The sequence below is a fragment of the Strix aluco genome, chromosome 20, assembly GCF_031877795.1.
Source record: "Strix aluco isolate bStrAlu1 chromosome 20, bStrAlu1.hap1, whole genome shotgun sequence".
NCBI lineage: Eukaryota > Metazoa > Chordata > Aves > Strigiformes > Strigidae > Strix > Strix aluco.
This window is the reverse complement of record NC_133950.1, coordinates 10,543,355-10,563,716: the sequence shown is the minus strand read 5'-3', so window position 1 is coordinate 10,563,716 and position 20,362 is coordinate 10,543,355. Positions and strand designations below refer to the sequence as shown.

Genomic DNA, 20,362 nt, shown 5'->3' with positions numbered 1-20,362 from the left:
AACGCCACTGTGCAGCTGGCAGCTTGTTAAAGCGAGGCACGGCTACTTGCATCGGTGTTAAAACAAAATTCCCCATCAGCTGGGGAGGGGGCCAGGACCCTGGCAGTGAGGCCCCAGGGAACAATTTTGGGTGCCTTACCTTGATCTTAGGACACAGGGCATAGCAGGTGAGCTCGAACCGAACCTGGTCGTTGCCCTGAAACACAAATGGGTGATGCTGAGGGGTCAACCCCACATTGGGGCGGGCTGGGAGATGGGTGCCCCCCACCCCAATCCCACTGATGGGGGACAGAGCCTCCTCCCTGGACCAGCTCGCCCAGGGCCATGCAGCACTCTCAGGAGAGGAACGTGACCTGGCAGCACTGCAGGTTTGGATTTGGGAAAAGAAACTGCAAAATCGGTGGGAAATGTTAAAAAAGTGGAAGGAGCGTTAAAAGTGCAGGTGACAAAACAGCAGTTCCTGGCTGTGCTACAGCCCCACGGCTTCACCCAGGGAGCTGGGAGACTCCGGGCTGCTGGGCGAGCATGTGTGTGGCGGTACACACGTGTGTGACAGCCTTTGAGACACTGCTTGGCTGTGTGTGACAGCACACACGTGTGCAGCCTTTGAGGCGCTGCTTGGCTGCAGCAGCAGCTCCCCTTGTAGCGCTGGAGACTTCAGGCACGGCGAGCAAGGAGCCACCGTTTCCCTGCTCCCGTCTGCTCTCCCTGCACAAGGACGGGATTGAAATCCCCTCAGCAGAGATCTGGAGGGGACACGTCTCAGGGCCTCAGCTCCAGCCAGCACAGGACAGCCACTTGTCCTGTGTCCATGGGGAAAAGCATCCCAGCCCGCGGCGCGGGGGACCCTCGGATGAGCGGAGCATTTGTAAATCCCTGTGAGAGCCACCAGCCAGGAGGGATGGTCCGGCTGATGCTACCCAGGACTTCATAGACTGAGGAGGGTGTGATACCTATTCTCCCAGTAATGCCACTGGGACGGGATTGCTGGCAATTTTCACTGGAAAAACAAGGCCTGAGGCTGAGGACCCATCTCCCTCCTCCATTCCTCAGCATGGAGTGTGGCAGGATGCCAGGACCTGGTCCGGCTCTGTCCCACGGGGTCACTCATAGTCCCTCTCCATGGCTGGCTTGAACCCCAAACTACCTTCCTGATGCTCCTGATGCAAAACCCCAATGCAGCTCATTTGCCTGGCTCCGAGGGAGCCTGGCTGACCCTGGGGTCCCCCAAGAACTGTGCTCTCCCCTGGGCTGACACTCCTAAAACCTGAACCAGCAGAAACCCAGATTTGGGGATTTTTTTCCCCTACAAGCATCAAAGGACACATGGAGGGAGAAGGCAAGGTGGAGGGGAAGACCATGGTGACCAGGAGGATGCAGCACTCATAAATAAATAGCTCTGAACATCCCTTTATCTTAATTGGACCATGCTGACAAGGTCCCACTAATGAGACCAGGTAGTTGGGAAGGGGCGAGGAGCGAGCCTGGGAGTTATTAGCACTTCCAAGGGAACAGCGCTCACCAAAGCCTATATTCCACCAGCGCCAAGGGGTGTAAGGACCCCCCCTCGCCTCTTCTTGGCCCCAGCCTGCAGGATACATTTACAACCTGGGCTGGGAAATCCCTGAGGACTATTACACAGAGGCGAGTACATCCACCAAAGCACTCATTTCCCTTACAGGCCCAAAACAAGTCCATCTGCTCCGGCAGCGGGGACACCGCAGATGGCCCACTTTTAAGACGCCGCGGCCTCAGCCGGGGACGGGGCGCAGCCGGCTCGAGTTACCCACAGTCGGTCCCTGCCTGCGCCCGCGGCTTAATGGCTTGGGGAGCGGGCAGAGCCTGGGGAGCAGCTGAGGGTGCCCCTGTGAGCGGGGCCGGCTGGTGCTGGTGGTACCCAGGAGTGGAGGGGACATGGCAGCACTGGGGGTGTGTTGCTCCAGGGCACCTTGGGGCTGGGGCTTTCAAGAAGGGGCTGCTGAGGATGGATGAGATGAACAGGGAAGGGGTGTGGGAAACTCATGGCAGCAGGAGCAAGAGTTATTCCAGGCACAAAGCCCCCTGGCTGCCCCTCTGCCCCGTCTCCCTGGTGCTGGCATGTCCCTTGGCTGTCTCCGGGCTGGATCTAACATCCCCCTCACCACAGGGTCCTCTGCCATAGCTGGGGACACCCAAACCCACCCCTCCCAAACCCAGCCCCTTCCACTGAGACCCCTCCAGGTGGGCACCTCGTCTTTACCCCTAAACCAAGATGGGCACAATCCACACCTCGAGTCCCTGTGGGACAGGGAAAAGGGGACATTGGGTAGGTCCTGGGTGCATGCACAGCACCCAAGGGCCCCACAGAGGCCTCTGGTGACAGTGTCACCCTGCCCCAAGTGTCCCCCCACATGGCTGGGCAGCATATGGGCAGGGGCTGGAGGTGCCAGAGGGTGGCCCATGGTCACGTCGTAGCAGGTCCCACGCTCCCCGTGGAGGATTCCCTCTCTCCGGGCAGGGACTGGCCCTGGGCATCCTTTCCACGGTCTCTGGCTGCCTCTAGTGGCAAAGTGTCCTCCCTGCGACCGGCAGGGATGGGGACAGGGATGGAGACAAGAATGGGGACAGTCGCACTCTGCCCGGGGTGCCCCGAAACACCCCGGGAGGTGCTGGCTCACCCCCAGCCAGGTCCTGGCCCGGGCAGCCCCTGTCCGTAACAGCTTTTAGAAAGTTGAAGCCGAAAGTGGGGGTTTGGCTGTGACTCGAGCCTTCCCGACAGGGAGAAGGAACCGAAATTTGGTATAGAAATCCCAGAAGCAAGAAGGAAGTGTCAACACGTGGTTGGGCTTTGCGCAGCCCCACAGAGCACCCACAAAACACCCTGCACGCCCCTCCTGGCACCCGCAGCTTGGCCAAGGGACTGACCTGATCCCCCCACCAAGAACCCTGTGTCATCCCCACCGTGGAGCCTCCGTCCTCCCTCACCTTGCCAGTGGCCCCATGGGCAACATACTGGGCACTCTCCCGCTGGGCGATCTCCACCAGCTTGCGGGCGATGCAGGGCCGTGCCAGCGCCGTGCCCAGCAGGTACCGGTCCTCGTAGAGAGCGTTGGCCTGCACCGCCGGCCAGATGAACTCCTCCACGAACTCCTTGCTGATGTCCTCGATGTAAACCTGCCAGCATGGAGGGAGCCTTGTGATGGGAGGGTGCCTGGAGGGGGATCCCACTCCTCTGGGGTTTGGGGACGGTGCAGTGAAGGGTCCCTTCATCTCCCCTTCCCTAGATGCTGCTAAAAGGCTTTGGTGCAAAACCTCTGGAAAAGGGATTTCTTGCTGGCACTGTCCCCTCCCCTGCAGTGTCCCCAGCCATGGGGTGTGTGAGACCCCCGGGCTCAGCCCCATGGTGGGAAACAGGGGGAGCTCAGAGTCCCCTGGGCACCCAGAGGGAGGGATGCTGTTACCTTCTTGGCCCCCAGCGCCAGTGCTTTCTTTCGTGCTGCCTCAAAATCTTCCTTCTGCCCAATGTTGGCCTGGAAGAGGGAAAAAAAAAAACCCAAACAGGATGGTTTGAAAGGAGACCACAAAACTCAGCACAAGTCCAGCCCAGCACAAGGCATCATGCAAGGCATGACAGAGCCTGTGTTGGCCAGGCTTAAGGTCACCCAGGACAGGCAGGAGCGGGGTTCCCCCCCCCTCCCCAAGATGGCATACCTCAGGGCCGTACCTCCCTCTGCCAGGCCCCTTGGCTTTGCCCCGACGTGCTGCCCTCATTAGTGGAGGATCATTTGCTGGCAGGGACAGGCTGTGCCGCACAGGGCTGGCAGCTCAGCAGAGCAGCACCCAGGCTGGGCGATGGTTATCCAGTGAGAGCAGAGTCACCACCATGGCCACACACACACCGGGACCCCCGTCACCCACCCAGGTCCCCAGACCCAGGGCTCCCTTCACCCCCAGCCCCCACAGACACGGCAGGGCTCGGAGCTCACCAGGTAGGTGACAACATCGTAGCCCTGCTCCTTCAGCCACACCAGGATGCAAGAGGTGTCGAGGCCCCCACTGTAGGCAAGGACCACTGTGCTCTTGGGCTGAGCCATGTCACTGGCAAAGCAAAAGGAAAGGGGTTCACGATGGCCCCAGCCCCTGCTCGGCGCAGGGATGCTGCAGCCATCAGCTGTGAAACCCTCCAGTGTCCCTGAACTGGCCATGGGGCCGTCACGGTCCAGCCTGGTGCTGAGGGCAGCCAGGGGCGAGAGCTCTTCCGGGGGATGGGATATTCTGGGCAACACAAAGATTATCCTGGGAATGAATAACCAGGAGGCAAGAAGCAAAGCCAGGGGCAAACTAAACACTCGGGGCCGGCAGCGGCTTGAGTAGGTAGAGGAGCATGTGGTGGAGCTGCCGGTGCCAGGACAAGCTCTCTGAGTAAAACACAGGCTCCCAGAACTCCTCTCGTTCACGGGCAGCGAGAGCTGCTGCCATCAGGTGCTGGGTGCTCCCTGGGACCAGGGCCATGGGCAGCACCCAGAGTCAGGCCCTTCCCAGGGCTGCAAGGAGAGGGCTGGGGGCAGGAGAAAAAGCCACGGCACCATGGCCACATGCAGGGTGTGGCTCCCAGCCAGGATGGGCACCCTGCCCATGTGCTGGCCAGTGCAGCCAGTGGCAGCCGGGCAATGGAGGAGGCCAGGGCAGCCATCGCGGCCACTTTGCTCTTACCTTTGCTCCACGCGGCTCTCGCTCTGGCAGCCCTGGCACAGCCTAGCCCACGATCTGCAAGCACCCTGCAACGCCAAGGGGCCGGGACTCAGATGCAGGCACCCGGCCATGGCGGAGATGCAGCCTGATGCCTCACTCGGGCACGACCCGGCACGTCGCGACCCTGCGCCAGATGGGTGCAGCCACACACCGGCTCAACCCCGAGCACCCACCGGCACTGCTGGGTGTGCGATAGCTGCAGGGCTGGGGGCTTGGCAGCACCCCCCACAGACCAGCCCCAAGTCTAATTAACGCTTATTGGGTGTTTGTCCTAATTACACTGCCCCATGTTTTCTGCCAGTGCGAAACACCTACGTGTGGACGCCCCTCACCCTTCAGACGAGGATATCAAGGACTTCAGCCAACAGCAGGAGATGGCGAAGGACGCGGCAGCCCGGAGCTCAGGGGGAGGGATGGGGGTCCCGCTGCGGGAAGGGGCTCAGGGCTGCCCCACAGCCCCCGGGGCTGGGCTGTAAATCCCAGGGCACCGTGAGGAGGCGATGCCAGCTGACCCTTGGCCGGGGAAGGTGGACAGCAGAGCCGGCCAAATCCCGTCCTGAGCAACTTTCATCCTGCTGCTGCCAAGTCAGCACAATCCTGCTCCTGCTTTTGCAGGCAGGGAAGGCGCTGCCGGGCTGGCCCACCGGCCCCTCTCGCACCCGGCTGCAGTTATGCCGCGGTGCGCCCCAGCACCCTGGTCCTGCCAGCGCGGTGTGTGGCCAGCGTCCCATGGGGCATGGCTTGCAGCCGGCCCGGGTACAGGATCCGGCCTGCCGCTGCTGGTTTCTTGCTGAAGAGCAAAAGGCTCTGGCAGCCCCACTGGGCTCCCTGCGCCTGCCTGTGCCCGTCGGGCTGCCTGCGCGCGCAGTGCAGGCAGCACCCCGGCTTGTGCAACCACCGTTTCCCTACCCTCGGGGCCCCACGGGTGTGCCGAGCTGGGGACGCTCAGCCGTTCCCTTCCTCACTGGAGCGTTTACAGGAAGGCAGTCGCAGTTCCCGAAAGGGCCCAGCCCAAGCATGACGCTGCACCTGCAGCTCCTTGTTGGGCAAATTCCTTCCTTTACCCTCAAAACCCGTCCCCGCTGCGGCCGCCAGCATCGCTGTTACAGCTGCCAGCCTGACTAAGCGCCTCTGAGACTGGGCACACTCGCTTCATGAGTGGCCCAGCAGCAGGTTAGAGGAAACACCTCCAACTTCTGCCTGCTCAGCCATGTTATGCTGCCCACGTGATGCCCCAGGGACCTGGGGGACGCATCCTGCACCCCAGGAACAGTGCGGGGCCACCAGCATTTCCAGCTCCGGAAATGGGGCTTGGGCCAAGCCTGTCTGCCCAGGAAGGGAGAGCCCCGAAGTTTTGGCATTAGGTGGTAATAAATCAGAGCAAACAAAGCTCAGTGAAGAGGAACGTGGTGGGACTTTCTCAGCCCTGATTATTATTCTGCAGCAATTTCCGTGTGAGTTGGGGCAGGGTTTTTACCAGAGCGACTCCAGCAGCTCTGCTCCGCAGGAACATTGTGTTTTTGTTTTTAAAACCAAGGGGAAAAAAAAATAAAAGGGGAGGGGAATAAAAAGTTTGAAACTTTGCTAAGGAGAGGAACTGCCTTCGCTAGCCGGGCTGGAAGAGCTGCCTCTGCTCCAGCGAGTACTGCCTGCGGGCAGGGATGGGGCAGGCAGCGCAGGCAGGCTCCCCAGGGGTGCCTGCAGCAGGGGCATGTGGGGATGCACTCGCTGGTGCTGGGGTTTGCCTCAGCATCGCTCCTCAACGTCTTGGGGGTCCCATCCTGCCCCCCAAGAGCCCCAGAGCAGAGCAGGGAGGGCACGGGGTGGTATCAGCCGAAGTCCCAGCTCCCCTCCCTGGGGGTGGCCAAGGGGACCCCTGAGGGAGATGGAACTCACTTGGACACCCCCCCCCACCCCCCCCCCCAGACTGAGGTAGAAGGGGCTTGACTGCATCCTGCACCTCCCAGCGCTGGGAAGGGTCTGGGACCCCACTGCCTGGCTCCTGCAGGGACCAGCGAGCCCTTCTCTGGCACCCAGGGGTGAGGGAGACCCATGGGTGGGTGGAGAGGGGACAGCCAGGGACAAGAGGTCAGGCCCCCCGAGGCAAAGGGCCCCCTTTCCCCTCGCACCCCCTCCCATGCCCTGTCTGCACTCACCCGCTCTCCGGCTGCCCTCAACGCTCTGGTCCGGTGCCTGGAGCATCCTCCTCCTCCTCCTCCTCCTCCCTTATAGCCGGGTGTGGGCAGGCGGAGCCGCCGCAGGACTGTCCCCTCTGTGGGCACTGTCCCCAGGCAAGGCCCTGCCCTGTGCCTGCCCACAGGACACACGGGCAGAAGGGTGCAGCTTGTACCCCGATCCCAGATGGAGATTGTGCCTGGCGCTAGCCTGCTGCATGGCTGCCCTAGGTGCTGTCACCCGTGTCACCCCACTCCTGACTTCTTCGTCAGCCTCCACAGAACACTGAGGGGGTGCCCCCCCACCCCACAGAGCCATCTGCCCTGAGCTGTGGGAAAATGGGGGGCAGAGGGGAGCTGGTGCCTGGCTGCTCTGCGACCGCCTGGCTTTCTTCCCCAGCACAGTGACAGGGGAAGGTTGAATTTATTAGAAACACCCTAAGGAGGCAAATTTGGGAGCTGCAGCTCCCAGGGAGCCCAGGTGGGCAGGAGAAGATGGGGCAAAACCACCTTTCCCCCTCACATATGCCCAGGGGACCCCAGACCAGCAGCAGACCTGGCCTTGGGGGAGGGGAAGCCCCTAGCCCAAAGGACAGCACCTTTTGGGGGCAGCTCAGTGCCCCTCCATGGGTGCAGCAAGAGCAAGCTCCAGTGATGGGCTCCAACCGTGGCACCCTCACCTGGGTGCACAGCCATCACCAGAGCCAACGGCCCGAACGTGGGGAAGTGTGGGCTCAGTCCCTGGGGTCAGTGCCAAGGAGTAGGACTGAAACAGGTTTTTGGGAACAGCCTCCACCAGCACCATATGCAGAGAGGCCAGATCCTGCTCTTGCTGACTGAGGAACCTGACACTGGGGCAGGATTGGACCTTCAGATGCTGGACATTGGCCCTCCAGCGTTGCCACATCCAGACAATCTCCCTTCTATGGTCCAAGGCCACGCAGGGAGGTGCCCAAAGCCCTGGGAAGTCAGGGCTGCTGCTAGGGCAGCCCCCTCCTGCACACTGAAGGAAGTTGTTTTCTTCAGGCATGGCTGATACTTAGCCACAAAACACCTTTATTTGGAACAAAACCATAAATAAATAAGTGTACAGAGAAACCAAGTGGATTAAAAAAAATAAAAATTGAACACAAGGCTATTTCAATTTAATACATGGTTAATGCCAGGGGGCCCTGTGCCCTTCCCAGCCCAGGGGTTCACACCCTGCACCCCAGCAGGGCCCTTGCTGGCCGCTGTCACGCAGCTCATCCCCCCACCCCCCCCCATCTGGGGGCTGATTGCGGCCAAGGCCGTTCAGAGCTGTGTTTGCTCCGGGGCTGCCGGTGGGAATTGCGGGGTTGCAACAAAACCTGATTGCGAGAGGCTGGCGGGACATCTTGTCCCCCCAGGGCTCTGCTGAGTCAGGGACTGGCCCCGGGTGAAGGCAACGCAGGCAGGGGCTGCTGGGGGGCAAGGGGGTGTCCAGGGGGGAGTGCAACGGTGCAAGCTCAGCTCTCCCTGAGCCACGTGTCCCCACCAGTGTGGTGGTAAGGGACAGGAGGAGATATGGCCCTGCATCCCCTCCTGTCCCTCGGCTGTATCAGTAGGGGTAGGGTGAGACAGAGATGAGGAGGAGGAAGGTGCTGGGTGCCCGCTGCCCGCCCGGGGCCAGCGCCTGCACCTTGAGGCGGTGGGTGCCAGGGTCCCTCAGTGGGCGCAGGGTGGAGATGATGCCACGGCCCCGCTCGGTGCGGAGGGTGAAGGGGCTGCTGGGCTCCCACTCCAGCAGCGTGAATTTGGGGCGGCGGCGGAGGGCAGGGCCAGGGGCGAGGTGCACCACGTCCCGGCCAGCAGCGATGCCTAGGGGCAGGGTGAGCAGCTGGTACTGCAGAGTGGGGGGACCAGCCGAGCCACAGTCTGGGGTGCAGCGACCGACACACAGCCTGCATGAGAGCCAGGGGCGGGGGGGGATACGGGATGCAGCGGGGTGTCAGGAGTGGCCAGGACATCTGGGTCCACAGGGCCACGTGGAGTGTGGGACAGACACCCCCAAGCCCTGCAGCACAACTCACCCGGGGCTGGAGCCTCTCTGGTACCCAGCTGGGCACAGCACATCCACGCACTGGGCACCTCCACGGGTGTTGAAGCACATCTGGCTTGAGCCACACTGGATCGTGCCCTCCCCACACTCATCCACGTCTGTGGGCAGAGAGCAGACAGGTCTGAGGGTGCTGGGGTGCCCATGTGCCCCAGGCTGAGATGGGGATTCAAACCCCAGCTCCTACCCCTTCCCACCCCTGCCTGGGGTTTCACACACTGGGGTAGCTGACACCCAGCCTTGGAGAGGTGCTGAGCCTGAGAACAACACTCCCCTGGAAGAAGAAAGACTTGCAGCCCCAAGGGGATGACATCCAGGGTGCCGTGGGGACTGGGTTCACACCCCAAGGGACACGGGCATCCCTCCAGGGCAGGAGCATCCCCTGGCACCCTGGCACTGACCGTGGCAGGTCCTTCCGTTGGGCAGCAGCCGGTAGCCAGGGGGACAGACGCAGCGGTAGCTGCCTGGGCTGTTCCTGCACTGGTGCTGGCACTGGTTCAGCATCTGACACTCATCAAGGTCTGCAGGGTGAGAGGGGCGAAGGCAAGTGGGGAAGTGTCGGTCCCCTCCGGTGCCTGCTGCCACGCAGCTCTCACCTCCCCTTCCTGGCACAGCCAAGCCCAGGGAGACCCCAACCACATGAACGTGGGCGCAAACAAAATGGGAGACAGGGCAGCAACGGGCACAGGGGCTGCCTTTTGGGCACAAAGTCGCCTCCAAACGCCCTGCAAAGCCATTCCCTGACACACACTCACCGGTGCAGGTGCCATTCCTCTTGACAAAGCCTGTGGGGCAGGGGGGGCCGTGGGCACCCAGCCCTGCAGCCTTCGCCACGCGACGGAGGGCGAGCTGAGTGTAGAAGGACCGTCCCCAGGGGCGGCTGCTTGGCCCCAGCCGGCGCACAGGGGGGTCCCGAGGGGTGCTGCCCGTTGTGCTCCCTCCATCCACCCCTGCTGCATCACACTCTCCGCCCGGCAGCAGGGTCCTGCCAGGGGGGCACAGGCACTCATAGGAGCCCCGCAGGTTGCGGCACTCAAAGGCGCACGGCGGAGGAAACCGCAGGCACTCGTTTATGTCTGGTGGAGGAAAGAAATGGGGTGTTGCAGCTGGATGGGGAAACTGAGGCTGGAGAGGGCAGGAGAGTGACCCTGTGCTCTGTGCCCAAGGATGTGTCCCCTGAGGCCCCAGCCCTACCCAAGCACGGCCAGCCAGCACCCAGCGAGTGGTAGCCAGGAGGGCAGTCACAGTGATAGGTCCCTGCCACATTCTGGCAGAGCTGGTTGTAGTGGCAGGCGTGGGACCCCTCGGCACATTCGTCGATATCTGGGGAGCAGAGAGGGCACAGGGTTGGGAGGACAGGGTTGGGGGGACAGGGAGGTGGCACCACACAGCAGGTGCCGCTCGCCATCCTCATGTACCCTCAGGAAGGTCCATACCGATGCAGTACGGCTGCCCAGGGCTCAGGATGAATCCTGGTGGGCACTGGTCTCCATCGGCCCCTGGGAATCAAGCAGAGATGATGAGACGGGACATGTCACTGCAGAGACGTGGCTCTTTGCACCCTCACAGCCACCCAGGACCGACAAGGGATCCCACATCTCCATCCCCATCCCTGGGAATCCCCTCGTTACCTGCACCAAGCGAGGCACGGAGCTGGAAGCGCAGCTCCTCGGAGGCCGGGTCGTAGGAGGCTTTGACGGCGCTGGCCCGGACGTGCTGCACCAAGGGCGGCTGTGGGTCCGTGGCGGGGTCATAGATGATGGTGTGATTGCAGCGGGCACGGATGATGCGCCCATCCCGCAGGAAGCTCTGCACCGAGCCCCCTGAGAGTCGCCCCACGCCCGTCTGCACATAGCGCTCGCTGAAGTCCTGGGGAGAGGCAGGGAGGGGAGGGGGGTCAGGCCACAGAACCCCCCTCTTGGGCTCCCAGCATGGGAGTCATGGCCCAGCAGGCAGGACGGGCAGCTCTGGCACCTGCAGCAGCACCGTGGCCTTGCCGATGCTCTCTGGCACAGAGCCGCTGATCACGCTGTCCAGCAGCAGAGCACCGGCTGCATCCGTGCCCCGGGCGAGGTGGGTGACCCGCAGGAGCTCCCCTGCCAGGGGGGAGCAGTGAGCAGCAGCCCGGGGCACCCCCAAATGCAGCTCCATCTCTGGCTGTGAGCTCAGCCCAGCAGCGGGCTGAGCCCCCGAGGAGGGTGCATGGGCTGAGGGAGGCTGAGCTGGGCAGGACAAGGCACTGCAGCCCCCCAAAACACCTGGGGCTCCTGACATTCCTCACCTGTGGCAAACTCCAGCTGTGACTCGTGCCGAAAGGTGCCCTGGGTGAGCAGGAACCCACTCCGGGCCTCCCTGCCGGCGTGTGCCAAGGACCAGTAAACAGGGGAGATGATGGCAACCAGCACCCGCATCAGTGGCCCTGGGGGTGAGGGAGAAAAGATGCCACCACAGAGCCAACACCCTCCCAAGGGTCCTTTCCCCCAGGCTTTTCACCTGATACAGGTCAAAATCCTCCCTGGGGTGAGGACGGGGGCAACCACCTACCGATGGCGGGTGGGATGCTGCCGATGTTGCTCCGGATGGTGGTGGTGCCGGAGCGCAGGTCATCCAGCACGTTGGCATCAAGGGTGGCAACACCAAGCCCGTGGGCATTGATGACACCAACCAGACTGCCCCGTGCCCGCTGTGGCTCCCCTGGGGCAAAAGAGACAAGGGCAGCAATGTTGGGGCTGCTCTCCCATGGGAAAGCGTGGACTAATTTGTGCATCAAGAAAATCTGATTTTCTGGAGGCAAAGGCAGCCAGAGCAAGGTGGGCAGCATCCCTACCTGGCTGCGAGCATAGCCCCCAAAGACCCCATGGGTCTGGGCAGCACGGTGCCATGTTGACAGGGGATGCTGCGAGCGTGGCCCCGTGCCTTGCTCACACCGATGTGCACCAACACACCCCAAACACTGCACAGTATCAACCCCCACGGTCCTCGCCGCAGCCCCAAGATTTATTTGCTTTTCCTCCAGCGTGCCTGGCAGCAAAATGCCAGCAACCACGCAGGGGGCACACAGGGCACCTGGCGCTTCCTCCGTGCTGCCAGCCAGCCTCGCCCTCTGCTCCCTGAGAGGATGTGCCTGTGCGTTTAGCAGAGCCCCTGGGAAATGGGAATTTAATCACAGGCAGCAAATGCAGGAAGGCTGAGGAGAGGAGAGCGGGGGTGAAAGCTGGCACGTGGCGGCTGCACGGGTAAGAGTTTGTCTGGGCTCAGACCTTCTGAAGAGCAGTGGAAGAGGGGAGAGAGCAAACCAGAGTATGAATCAAGTAAGCAAGGAAAGGTGATATCCCTCCAAACCACCGTGTAGGAGTCTTACCCCAGGGTGTAATGGTGCTGTGGGAAGCCCCACCCCCCCAGAAGCCCCCCGGGGCAGACACCCACCTTGGACGGCCAGGGAGGCATGGGCGACAGCGGACCCCAGGGTGTTGCGAGCGAGGCAGGAGTAGCTGCCGGCGTCACGGCGGCTGACGGCAGGCAGGAGCAGCGTGGCGTTGGGCAGGACGCGGGCACGGGGACCCTCGGGCAGCGGTTCCCCATCCCACTGCCACTCCACAGAGGGGGTGGGCTCCCCTGACACGGCACAGTGCAGCAGCACCCGCTGCCCGGCACGCACCACCACCGCTCGGGGTGTCACCGCCACCACGGGGTCACCTGGGCAGGGAGAGGAAGGTGGGCAGCGCCGCAGCATCCCAGTGCTACCCCAGGGCCTTTCCCCAGGGGTCAGGGGTGGGCTGGGGGGTGACTTGATTTGCAGTCCCTCAAAAGGAGGGTGCAAAGTGGGGCAGCACTCACTTTGCAGGGCCAGGGTGACAACCTTGGCTGCCGTGCCTGCGTCATTCTCCGCCACGCACTGGTAAAGCCCCGTGTCGGTGCTCTAACAGTACCAATAGCATTAGCACAGCACTTGGCTTTGCTGTGAAAGCTCCCAAAATGCTCCGGCATCCCCCAGGCCCCACTCACCCCCACGGCGTGGATGGCCAGGGAGCCGTTCTGCAGCTGGTGCAGGCGCCCGCTGGCAGCCACCGGCACCCCGTCCTTACTCCAGCGGACGAGGGGCACGGGGTGGCCCCGGGCATCGCAGTCGAGGAGGGCATTGCCCCCAGGGTGCTCTGCCTGGTAGGTGCTGGGGTCCCCCTGTATGATGGGTGCCTCTGGGAAAGGGAGAGGGGTGGCAGAGGAGGGGGGGTTGGCTGGGCACCCCGGTTTCCCTGCCAACACCTACCTCTGATGGAGACGAAGGCGGTGGCCATGATGGCGCCAACGCTGTTCTCGGCGTGGCAGACGTAGGTCCCGCTGTCAGCATGGCTGGCTGCCTCCCGCCGCAGGGCACTCTGGCCACTCTGCCCGGACACACCATCTGCGGGGCACAAATCCCCCAAAAAGTACAGTTGGGGACCAACTGGTTATAACCTCACACAGACAGACATGCCAGCACCCCAGGAACCCCAAAAGGTGGAACAAGGACTGGGGACAGCACCAGGATCACATCCTGCCCCCATGCTCAGCATCCTCTGCCCCTGCCCACATACCAGTGACGAGCTGCCCGTTGGTCGTCCAGGAGACGTGGGGCTGGGGGCTGCCTGTGGCAGCACACACCAGCTCCAGCCTCTCGCCCTGGCTCAGGGTGACATCTCCGGGCAGGCGGGTGAAGGTGGGCAGGGTGTGGACAGAGAGGGAGAGCTGGCGGACGGCCCTCCCAGCCGAGTTCACCGCGGTGCAGGAATAGCTCCCGGCATCCCCTTCCTGCACGGAGAAAGGGAAGGATGAGAGTGGGTCAGCTGGGGTCTGGGGTCCAGCTGCAGCCCTGGCTCACTGGGCTAGGGCTCTGCTGGCTGTTGTGCACCCAAAAAGCCACGACTTGGTCACAGCCACTTTTTTCCAGCCCAAGTTAGCAAAACCACTCTGCCCCGATCTGCCAGCCTGTTGCAAAGGGATGCACAGGGCTCTCCCGCTGCCAAATATTTTTGAAAGCAGCCTGGGACATGGCAGGGTGCAGAACAACCCGGGCTTTCTTTTCAGCAGCAAAAGACACTTATTCCTCAGACCTTACAGCCAGCTCGGCTGCAGGAGGGGATGGTGCTCACCTGGGCATCCCGGAGCAGCAGGTCCCCAGAGGGCAGGACGGTGGCCTTCCTCTCACCACCCCGCATCATGGTTCCCTCCCGGCTCCAGGACACACGAGGCTCGGGGACACCATGGGCAGCGCAGGGCAGCAGCACCTCCAGCCCCTCCAGGACAGCCAGCTCCACCGGGCCGGCCGCGATGACAGGTGGCACTGGATGGGGCAGGAGGGCAGGGACTTGCTCACACCTTGACAGCCACATTCCACTGTGAGGTGCCAGGGAAGGAGCCAAGCAGAGGAGGGGATGAGCACTGGGGCCCCGGTCACAGCCTTACCTTGCACAATCAGCCTGGTCCTCCCTGCAGCAGTGCCCGAGGGGTTGCGAGCCACGCACAGGTAGGTGCCCGCGTCCCCTGGGGAGGCTCGGAGGAGATGCAGCTGCCCATTGGGGAGCACCTTCAGCCCAGGCCCTGCGGGGATGGGCAGGAGTGAAGGGCAGGATTGAGCAGCACAACCATGCCAGGGCATGGATAGACAGTGGGAAGGGACAACTTCCCCTGCAGAAGTGCCCCTTCCTGGGGACTCTCCAGGGAATGGCTTCAGTGGCAGTGGCCGCTGTACCCACCTTGGATAGCAGCCAGGAGGACCCATGCACGGTGCCACCCAGCACCCTGCTGGGACACCTACAACCCCTGGGCACCCAAATCTCCCCCCAGGCAAAGGCTAGCAGGCAGCATGGCCTCTGCCAGCCTCCAGCAGGCTCCTACTCACCTCTGGTGATGCCAACACCATCCTTCTGCCAGGTGACCTCAGGCCGGGGGATGCCTGTCACCTCACAGGACAGCACCGTGCTGGTGTTGACCATCACCATCACCATGGCAGGCAGGGGCTTCAAGGCGGGGGGCTCTGTGAATGGCAGGGGAGTGTTACCGATGAGGGGTCCCCCAAACTGGGCCAAGGCACAGGGAGCAGGACCCCTGGGAGCCATGCATACCATGCACGGTGAGCTGGAGGTGTTTTCGGGCTGTGCCAGCAGTGCTCCTCGCCGTGCAGGTGTAGCGGCCAGCATGTGCAGGCAGTGCCTGCCTGATTTCCAGGGCCCCTGGTAAGAGAGTAGGCAGAGGGGAGGCAGCAGGAGGGCTGGCAGGGACCCACTGCCCCGCCAGGGCTGCACTGCCCTGTGTCTGTACCTGTGGGTAGGACACGGTACCCCACTCCTCGGCTGCCCAGCTGAGCCCCCTCTTTGCTCCACGACACCGTGGGTGGGGGCACGCCGGAGGCGTAGCAGGTGAGGACTGCGGGGGACAGCCGGGTGACAACCACATCCGTAAGGTCATTAGCAATGGTGGGGGCCACTGGAGAGGTGAGGGAGGGAGGTGAGCAGGGCTGCATGCAAATGCTGAAGGGAATTCCATCCACATGCACATGGACAGAGGTATTTCTATTTCCCCTCTTGCCCACCCCCATGTCCCAGTCCTTGAGAGGGGACCCAACCCTGCAGGGGGCTGGAGTGCACCCACATCACCCCCGAGGTGGTGACAGACCCCAGGAAAGCCGCTCTCGGCAAGACTCACAGCCCCTGGAATCTCACCGCTGACAGACACAAGGAACACCTTGCGTGCCTCTCCGGCGGCGTTGGTGGCGATGCACTCGAACCACCCCTCGTCCCGGGGACCAGGGCTGGCAATGAGCAGTGACCCCGAGGATTGCAAGCTGTGTGGGCAGAGCACGCACCGGGGTCAGCCCCTGTCCTGTGGGGAGCAGTGAGAGAGAGAAAACCCCACCCTACGATGGAACCCTTCAGTGGGCGAGGTGACTGGTGTTGCAAGTACCTGTAGGCACCGGGCCGGAGATGTGGGTTCAGGGGGTGGCCATCCTTCTCCCACCTGACATGGGGCTCAGGGGATCCCCAAGAGTCGCAGTCCAGCATGGCTGGCTGCTGAGCCAGCAGCGTGAGGTTGGAGGGCCCGGGGGCGATGGTGGGAGGGACTGTGGAAGGGCATGGTGGTGATGAGCAGAGGACAGCAGCACATCGTTGCAGGGTTGTAGGGGGTGAGCCCAGGAGGGATCCATCTAACACTTCTTCTTACCCAGGATGTGGAGGTCCAGGCCTCGCCGGTCGGAGCCAGCAGGGCTGGATGCCATGCAGAGGTAATAGCCCGAATCCTGGACCTGAACGGGGTCAATTTGCAAGGAACCATCTGGCAGGAGCTGCAGCCTGGGGAGGGAGAGCAGGGGAGTCCTGGGAGGGTTCTGCATGGCCGGGCTGCAACACGGAGGGCCAGGCAGCTGAGAAGGTGGCAAGTGCCACTGCAGCCATGTGGCACATGTCCACTGAGCTGGTGTGGGGACAGAGCACAGTTCTTCACAGGGTGACAGTGCTGCGCCTGCTCCAGGCATACCCAAACATCTACTGACGTGGAGGGTGGCACAATCCAAGAGCCAGCTCTTGGTGCCGCCAACCCACAGAGCCTCGTACCTGTTGCTCCCGCGCAGGGGAAGGAGCCAGCCGTCCTTCTGCCACGTCACCCGGGGCACAGGCCACCCTTCCGCCCGGCATGGCAGCACCACCGAGCCGTTCAGCAGTGCCCTCGCCTCCTCAGGGCCTGGCTGGATCTCTGGGGCCACTGCAGCAGCGCCCAGCCAGCACACAAAGTCAGAGACAGGGCTCAGGGGATGGAGAATGTCATCCCAGACCAGCACTAGAGGCTGGGCACTGTCCAACCCTGCCTTCCCATTCCCCCAACTGTAGGACATCCCATAATATTGCACATCCCTGAACTAACAGGGAAGGAGCTGGCACCACCAGCAAAGCCCCATGGCGGGGTGGCACTCACCGTGAACCTCCACCTGGGTGCGCAGGCTGGTGTCCCCCAGCGCGTTAGTGGCACTGCAGCTGTACTCCCCGCCGTCGGCCACCTCCACATCCCGGATCTGCAGGAAGCGCCCCTGGGCCAGGACCTGCCTCCGGGCATCCTCCTAACACCCCCAGGAGCCCCCATCAGTGGCTCATCCTTGTCAGGGGCCTAACAGGGCTGGTGAAGGTGCACCCCAGCCCCTGCCCATGCACCGTCCCTGGTCCCATCACACGTACCCGCAGCGGGGAGCCCTCCCGGTGCCACTCAATGTAGGGCGGTGGCACAGCAACCTCAGGGCACTCCAAGATGAGCAGCCCCCCTGCCACAGTGGTGATGCTGGGGGTCTCTCCAATGCTCGTGATGCTGAGAGGTGCTGTGGGACACATGCCAGGTGAGTCAGGGGGTGCCACGTGGGTTGGGTACCCCCATACCTGTCCCTGTAAATCATGCACAGGCCCCCATGCTACAGGACCATCATGCTGTGCTCCAGCCCCGACCACTCTCCCCATCCATCCACCCCCCAACAATCCCAAGGAGGGGTGCAGGGGATGCTCTGGCTCTCTGGTCCCCCAGAGCTCTGACACCCCCCCAGCACCCCCTGCTAGCACCCTCCTCACTGCACCGCTGGGGCTATACTACCTTGGATGCTGATGTGGAAGCTCCTGCTGTCCTCCCCAGCTGGGCTAGTGGCCAGGCAGGTATACAAGCCAGCATCAGTCACCTACACAAAGCCAAGAGATAGAAAAATTGAGGCACGAAAAGAAAATCCAGGTGGAGAAAAGAAAAAAGGAGCCTCTACCTTTGTGCTCTCGATGTGGAGGGTGCTCTGATTCCCCAACACAAGCCAGGGCCCTGCCAGCAGCTGTCCGTCCTTCTCCCAGGTGACGGTGGGCATGGGGACACCCATCACCACACAGGTCAGCTCTAGCGGGGTGCCCACAGTGATGGACATCTCAGTGGGATGGGACGCAGCCTCGATGCGGGGTGGCTCTGCAAGACGCCCAGTGAGGCAGGTGGGCTCTTCCCCTCATTGTTCCCAAAAAATTGGCTAAGCTGCCTTTCCCAAATCCCCGGGGGAAGACACGCACCCATCACCAGGAGGTGGAAGACTTTGCTGGCCTCCCCCACCTCATTCGCTGCCAGGCAGGAGTACACCCCTGCGTCGGCTGGCCCCACGGCCACCAGGCTCAGCCGTGGGCTGCCAGGCACCAGGTTGCTCTGTCGCCCCAGAGGCTCGCCATCCTTCAGCCAGGTCACCGCTGGTGCTGGGGACCCGGTGGCTTCACAGGTGAATGTGATATTGGAGCCTTCAGCCACCATCTTCTCCTCGTTGTTCTCGGGGTTCTCCAGGATGGGGGGCACTGGGGAAGTGGAGTCCCTTTAGGGGAGTGAGCCGTGGGAGCAAAGTCGGGTCCCCAGGCTCTGGGGACAGGTTTGGCAGTTCCTTGGTGTCCTGCGACCACCCAGGGGTGGCTCAGCCTCCCTGCAGGGTGCTCTGGGGCTGCTTTAATCCTCACTCCATCCTCTCCGAGCCCACCCCAGCAGCCACGGGATGGCTCAGGACCCCGCTTGGAAACAGAGCTGCAAAGCACAACATGTGCTCTGACAGCAAAATTGGTGCCTGGGTGCTCCCCCTCCACTCTCCCCAAACCCCTGGGTGCCCCGTACCCTGTATCTGCAGGACGAAGCTGCGATCGGCCACCCCTGCCCGGCTGGAGGCGATGCAGGTGTAGAGCCCGGCGTCGGAGACCTGTGCCTGGGAGATCCTACCCCATAGAGTGGGGCATGGGGATGGGGAGGAAACTTCAGCTCCAGGTCCCCTCCCTGCCCCCCAAACTGACACACAGCCACCTTGGGGTGCAGCCATGGCCACCCTGGTGTACAAACCTGGGTACCAGCCCCAAAGCCTGCGGCTGAGCATCACTCCAGGGTTGTTTCTTACCGGAGGACGTGCCCAGCTGAGAGCAGGGTGACACGGTGGGACAGACGCAGGGGCAGCCCATCCTTCAGCCAGCTCATGTGCAGTGGAGGGGACCCCCGTGCCCGGCACTCCAGTGTCACCGCCGCGGACAGGACACCACGAACCACCTCTGAATTGTCGGTGCCTCTCTCAATGGCGGGAGGGACTGGGTGAGAGGACAGAGGGGCTGACGGGTCTGTCAGGGGTGGGTGGCCCAGACACTGCCCCGTGGGCTCCAGCCCCACTCACCCAGCACGCTCAGGGTGTGCAGCCGTGCGTCTTCGCCCGCGCTGTTTCGGGCCAGGCAGGTGTAGGCCCCCGAATCGGCGGCTTGGAGTCCCTCGAGGAGCAGGGAGCTGCCGTCCGGGGACATCCTGCATGGGAAGGATGGTGCAGTGACCTGTGTGTGCATCCTTAACATGCCCATGGGGCAGAGGTGCTCTGTGCTATGTTTTGGGGTGCACTGCAAGGCCAGGGCAGCAGCTGGGACCCTTGGCAGGGTGACAGTGACCATAGCAGGCTGCAGCACCATCCAGGACACCAGGGCTTAACCCAGGATGCTGTTCCTCAACAAACAGCTGGGATATGCTCATCCCAGCCCAAGTAGGGAGACAGAGGAGAAGCAGCAGAGCTCAGCCTGCTTTTGCACATGGGGAAACTGAGGCACGGAGACTCACCGGGCGTGCGAAGGGGTCTGCAGCCGCAGGGGCTGCCCGTCCTTCAGCCAGGAGATCTGGGGGGTGGGCTGCCCCTCCGCCCGGCACTCCAGCCTCACCCCTCTGCCCTCCAGCACACTGTGTTCACTGGGTACCCCAGCGCTGGTGATCCGGGGTGCCACTGCACCGAGAAGAGAGGAAGGCTGAGGAAGAGAAGGGGGAGGAAGGCTCCCCTCCGAGGAAGAGCCTGTGGGATCTCCCACCACCTCGGGGAAGCCTTACCTCGCACCAGCACCACAAAGTCCTTCCGCATCTCAGAGCCCGGGCCCCGCACCAGGCAAGTGTATCGGCCCTGGTGGGAGGGCTGCAGGGGGCTGAGCTGGAGCTGGCCCCCCCCGGACACCAGGCCCCACTCCAGGCTGCTCTCTGCAAGGAGATGGGATGAAGAGGGCTGCAGCAGCACTCCTGCACCAAGCCCTTCCCAGGTGCCTTGTTATGCTCCCCCCTTCCCACCCCCAGCACCCAGGTCTGGGGACATTGTTAAAGCAGAGGTCTCGGCTCTGCAGAGCAGGGCGTTTGCACTGTGCATTGCTGGAGATTTGCAGGAGAAAAGAGCTGCTGGTTTGGGGGCAACCCCCTGCCCCAGCCGGTACCCCAAGGGCTGGTACCCAGAGAGCTCACCCCCACACCCTGTGTCCCATCTCATGTCCACATCCCATTGCTTCAGCCTCAGAAACAAAACTGAGGCCTCTTCAAATCATGCAGGGAAAATGCCAGCCCTTTCATGCTCTGCCTCCTC

At 62.8% G+C, this 20,362-nt stretch overlaps 2 protein-coding genes across 2 annotated transcripts in view; both read right to left on the bottom strand.

Moving 5' to 3' along the window:
* ASS1 (argininosuccinate synthase 1) overlaps nucleotides 1–6,951 on the bottom strand; it is a 28,827-nt gene extending 21,876 nt beyond the window's left edge. Inside the window, exons 1-6 of the mRNA XM_074846428.1 lie at nucleotides 6,888–6,951; nucleotides 4,693–4,757; nucleotides 3,966–4,077; nucleotides 3,441–3,509; nucleotides 2,965–3,153; nucleotides 140–196 (exon numbers count right to left, since the gene is read on the bottom strand). Of these exons, the coding sequence (XP_074702529.1) occupies nucleotides 140–196; nucleotides 2,965–3,153; nucleotides 3,441–3,509; nucleotides 3,966–4,073 (423 nt within the window). The 5' untranslated portion in view covers nucleotides 4,074–4,077; nucleotides 4,693–4,757; nucleotides 6,888–6,951. The remainder of the gene's footprint in view (nucleotides 1–139; nucleotides 197–2,964; nucleotides 3,154–3,440; nucleotides 3,510–3,965; nucleotides 4,078–4,692; nucleotides 4,758–6,887) is intronic.
* A 1,004-nt stretch (nucleotides 6,952–7,955) lies between these two features.
* Nucleotides 7,956–20,362, bottom strand: part of LOC141932435 (hemicentin-2-like) — a 37,823-nt gene continuing 25,416 nt past the window's right edge. Inside the window, exons 41-69 of the mRNA XM_074846014.1 lie at nucleotides 18,036–18,074; nucleotides 17,747–17,937; nucleotides 17,587–17,668; nucleotides 17,184–17,320; nucleotides 16,927–17,068; nucleotides 16,569–16,716; nucleotides 16,180–16,307; nucleotides 15,922–16,078; nucleotides 15,681–15,802; nucleotides 15,280–15,444; nucleotides 15,084–15,191; nucleotides 14,861–14,995; nucleotides 14,425–14,559; nucleotides 14,112–14,302; nucleotides 13,557–13,770; nucleotides 13,250–13,384; nucleotides 12,988–13,178; nucleotides 12,820–12,901; nucleotides 12,409–12,678; nucleotides 11,527–11,676; nucleotides 11,264–11,401; nucleotides 10,957–11,078; nucleotides 10,614–10,851; nucleotides 10,419–10,481; nucleotides 10,177–10,305; nucleotides 9,738–10,058; nucleotides 9,384–9,503; nucleotides 8,957–9,083; nucleotides 7,956–8,827 (exon numbers count right to left, since the gene is read on the bottom strand). Coding sequence (XP_074702115.1) covers nucleotides 8,485–8,827; nucleotides 8,957–9,083; nucleotides 9,384–9,503; nucleotides 9,738–10,058; nucleotides 10,177–10,305; nucleotides 10,419–10,481; nucleotides 10,614–10,851; nucleotides 10,957–11,078; nucleotides 11,264–11,401; nucleotides 11,527–11,676; nucleotides 12,409–12,678; nucleotides 12,820–12,901; nucleotides 12,988–13,178; nucleotides 13,250–13,384; nucleotides 13,557–13,770; nucleotides 14,112–14,302; nucleotides 14,425–14,559; nucleotides 14,861–14,995; nucleotides 15,084–15,191; nucleotides 15,280–15,444; nucleotides 15,681–15,802; nucleotides 15,922–16,078; nucleotides 16,180–16,307; nucleotides 16,569–16,716; nucleotides 16,927–17,068; nucleotides 17,184–17,320; nucleotides 17,587–17,668; nucleotides 17,747–17,937; nucleotides 18,036–18,074 — 4,523 coding nt within the window. The 3' untranslated portion in view covers nucleotides 7,956–8,484. The remainder of the gene's footprint in view (nucleotides 8,828–8,956; nucleotides 9,084–9,383; nucleotides 9,504–9,737; nucleotides 10,059–10,176; nucleotides 10,306–10,418; nucleotides 10,482–10,613; nucleotides 10,852–10,956; nucleotides 11,079–11,263; nucleotides 11,402–11,526; nucleotides 11,677–12,408; nucleotides 12,679–12,819; nucleotides 12,902–12,987; nucleotides 13,179–13,249; nucleotides 13,385–13,556; nucleotides 13,771–14,111; nucleotides 14,303–14,424; nucleotides 14,560–14,860; nucleotides 14,996–15,083; nucleotides 15,192–15,279; nucleotides 15,445–15,680; nucleotides 15,803–15,921; nucleotides 16,079–16,179; nucleotides 16,308–16,568; nucleotides 16,717–16,926; nucleotides 17,069–17,183; nucleotides 17,321–17,586; nucleotides 17,669–17,746; nucleotides 17,938–18,035; nucleotides 18,075–20,362) is intronic.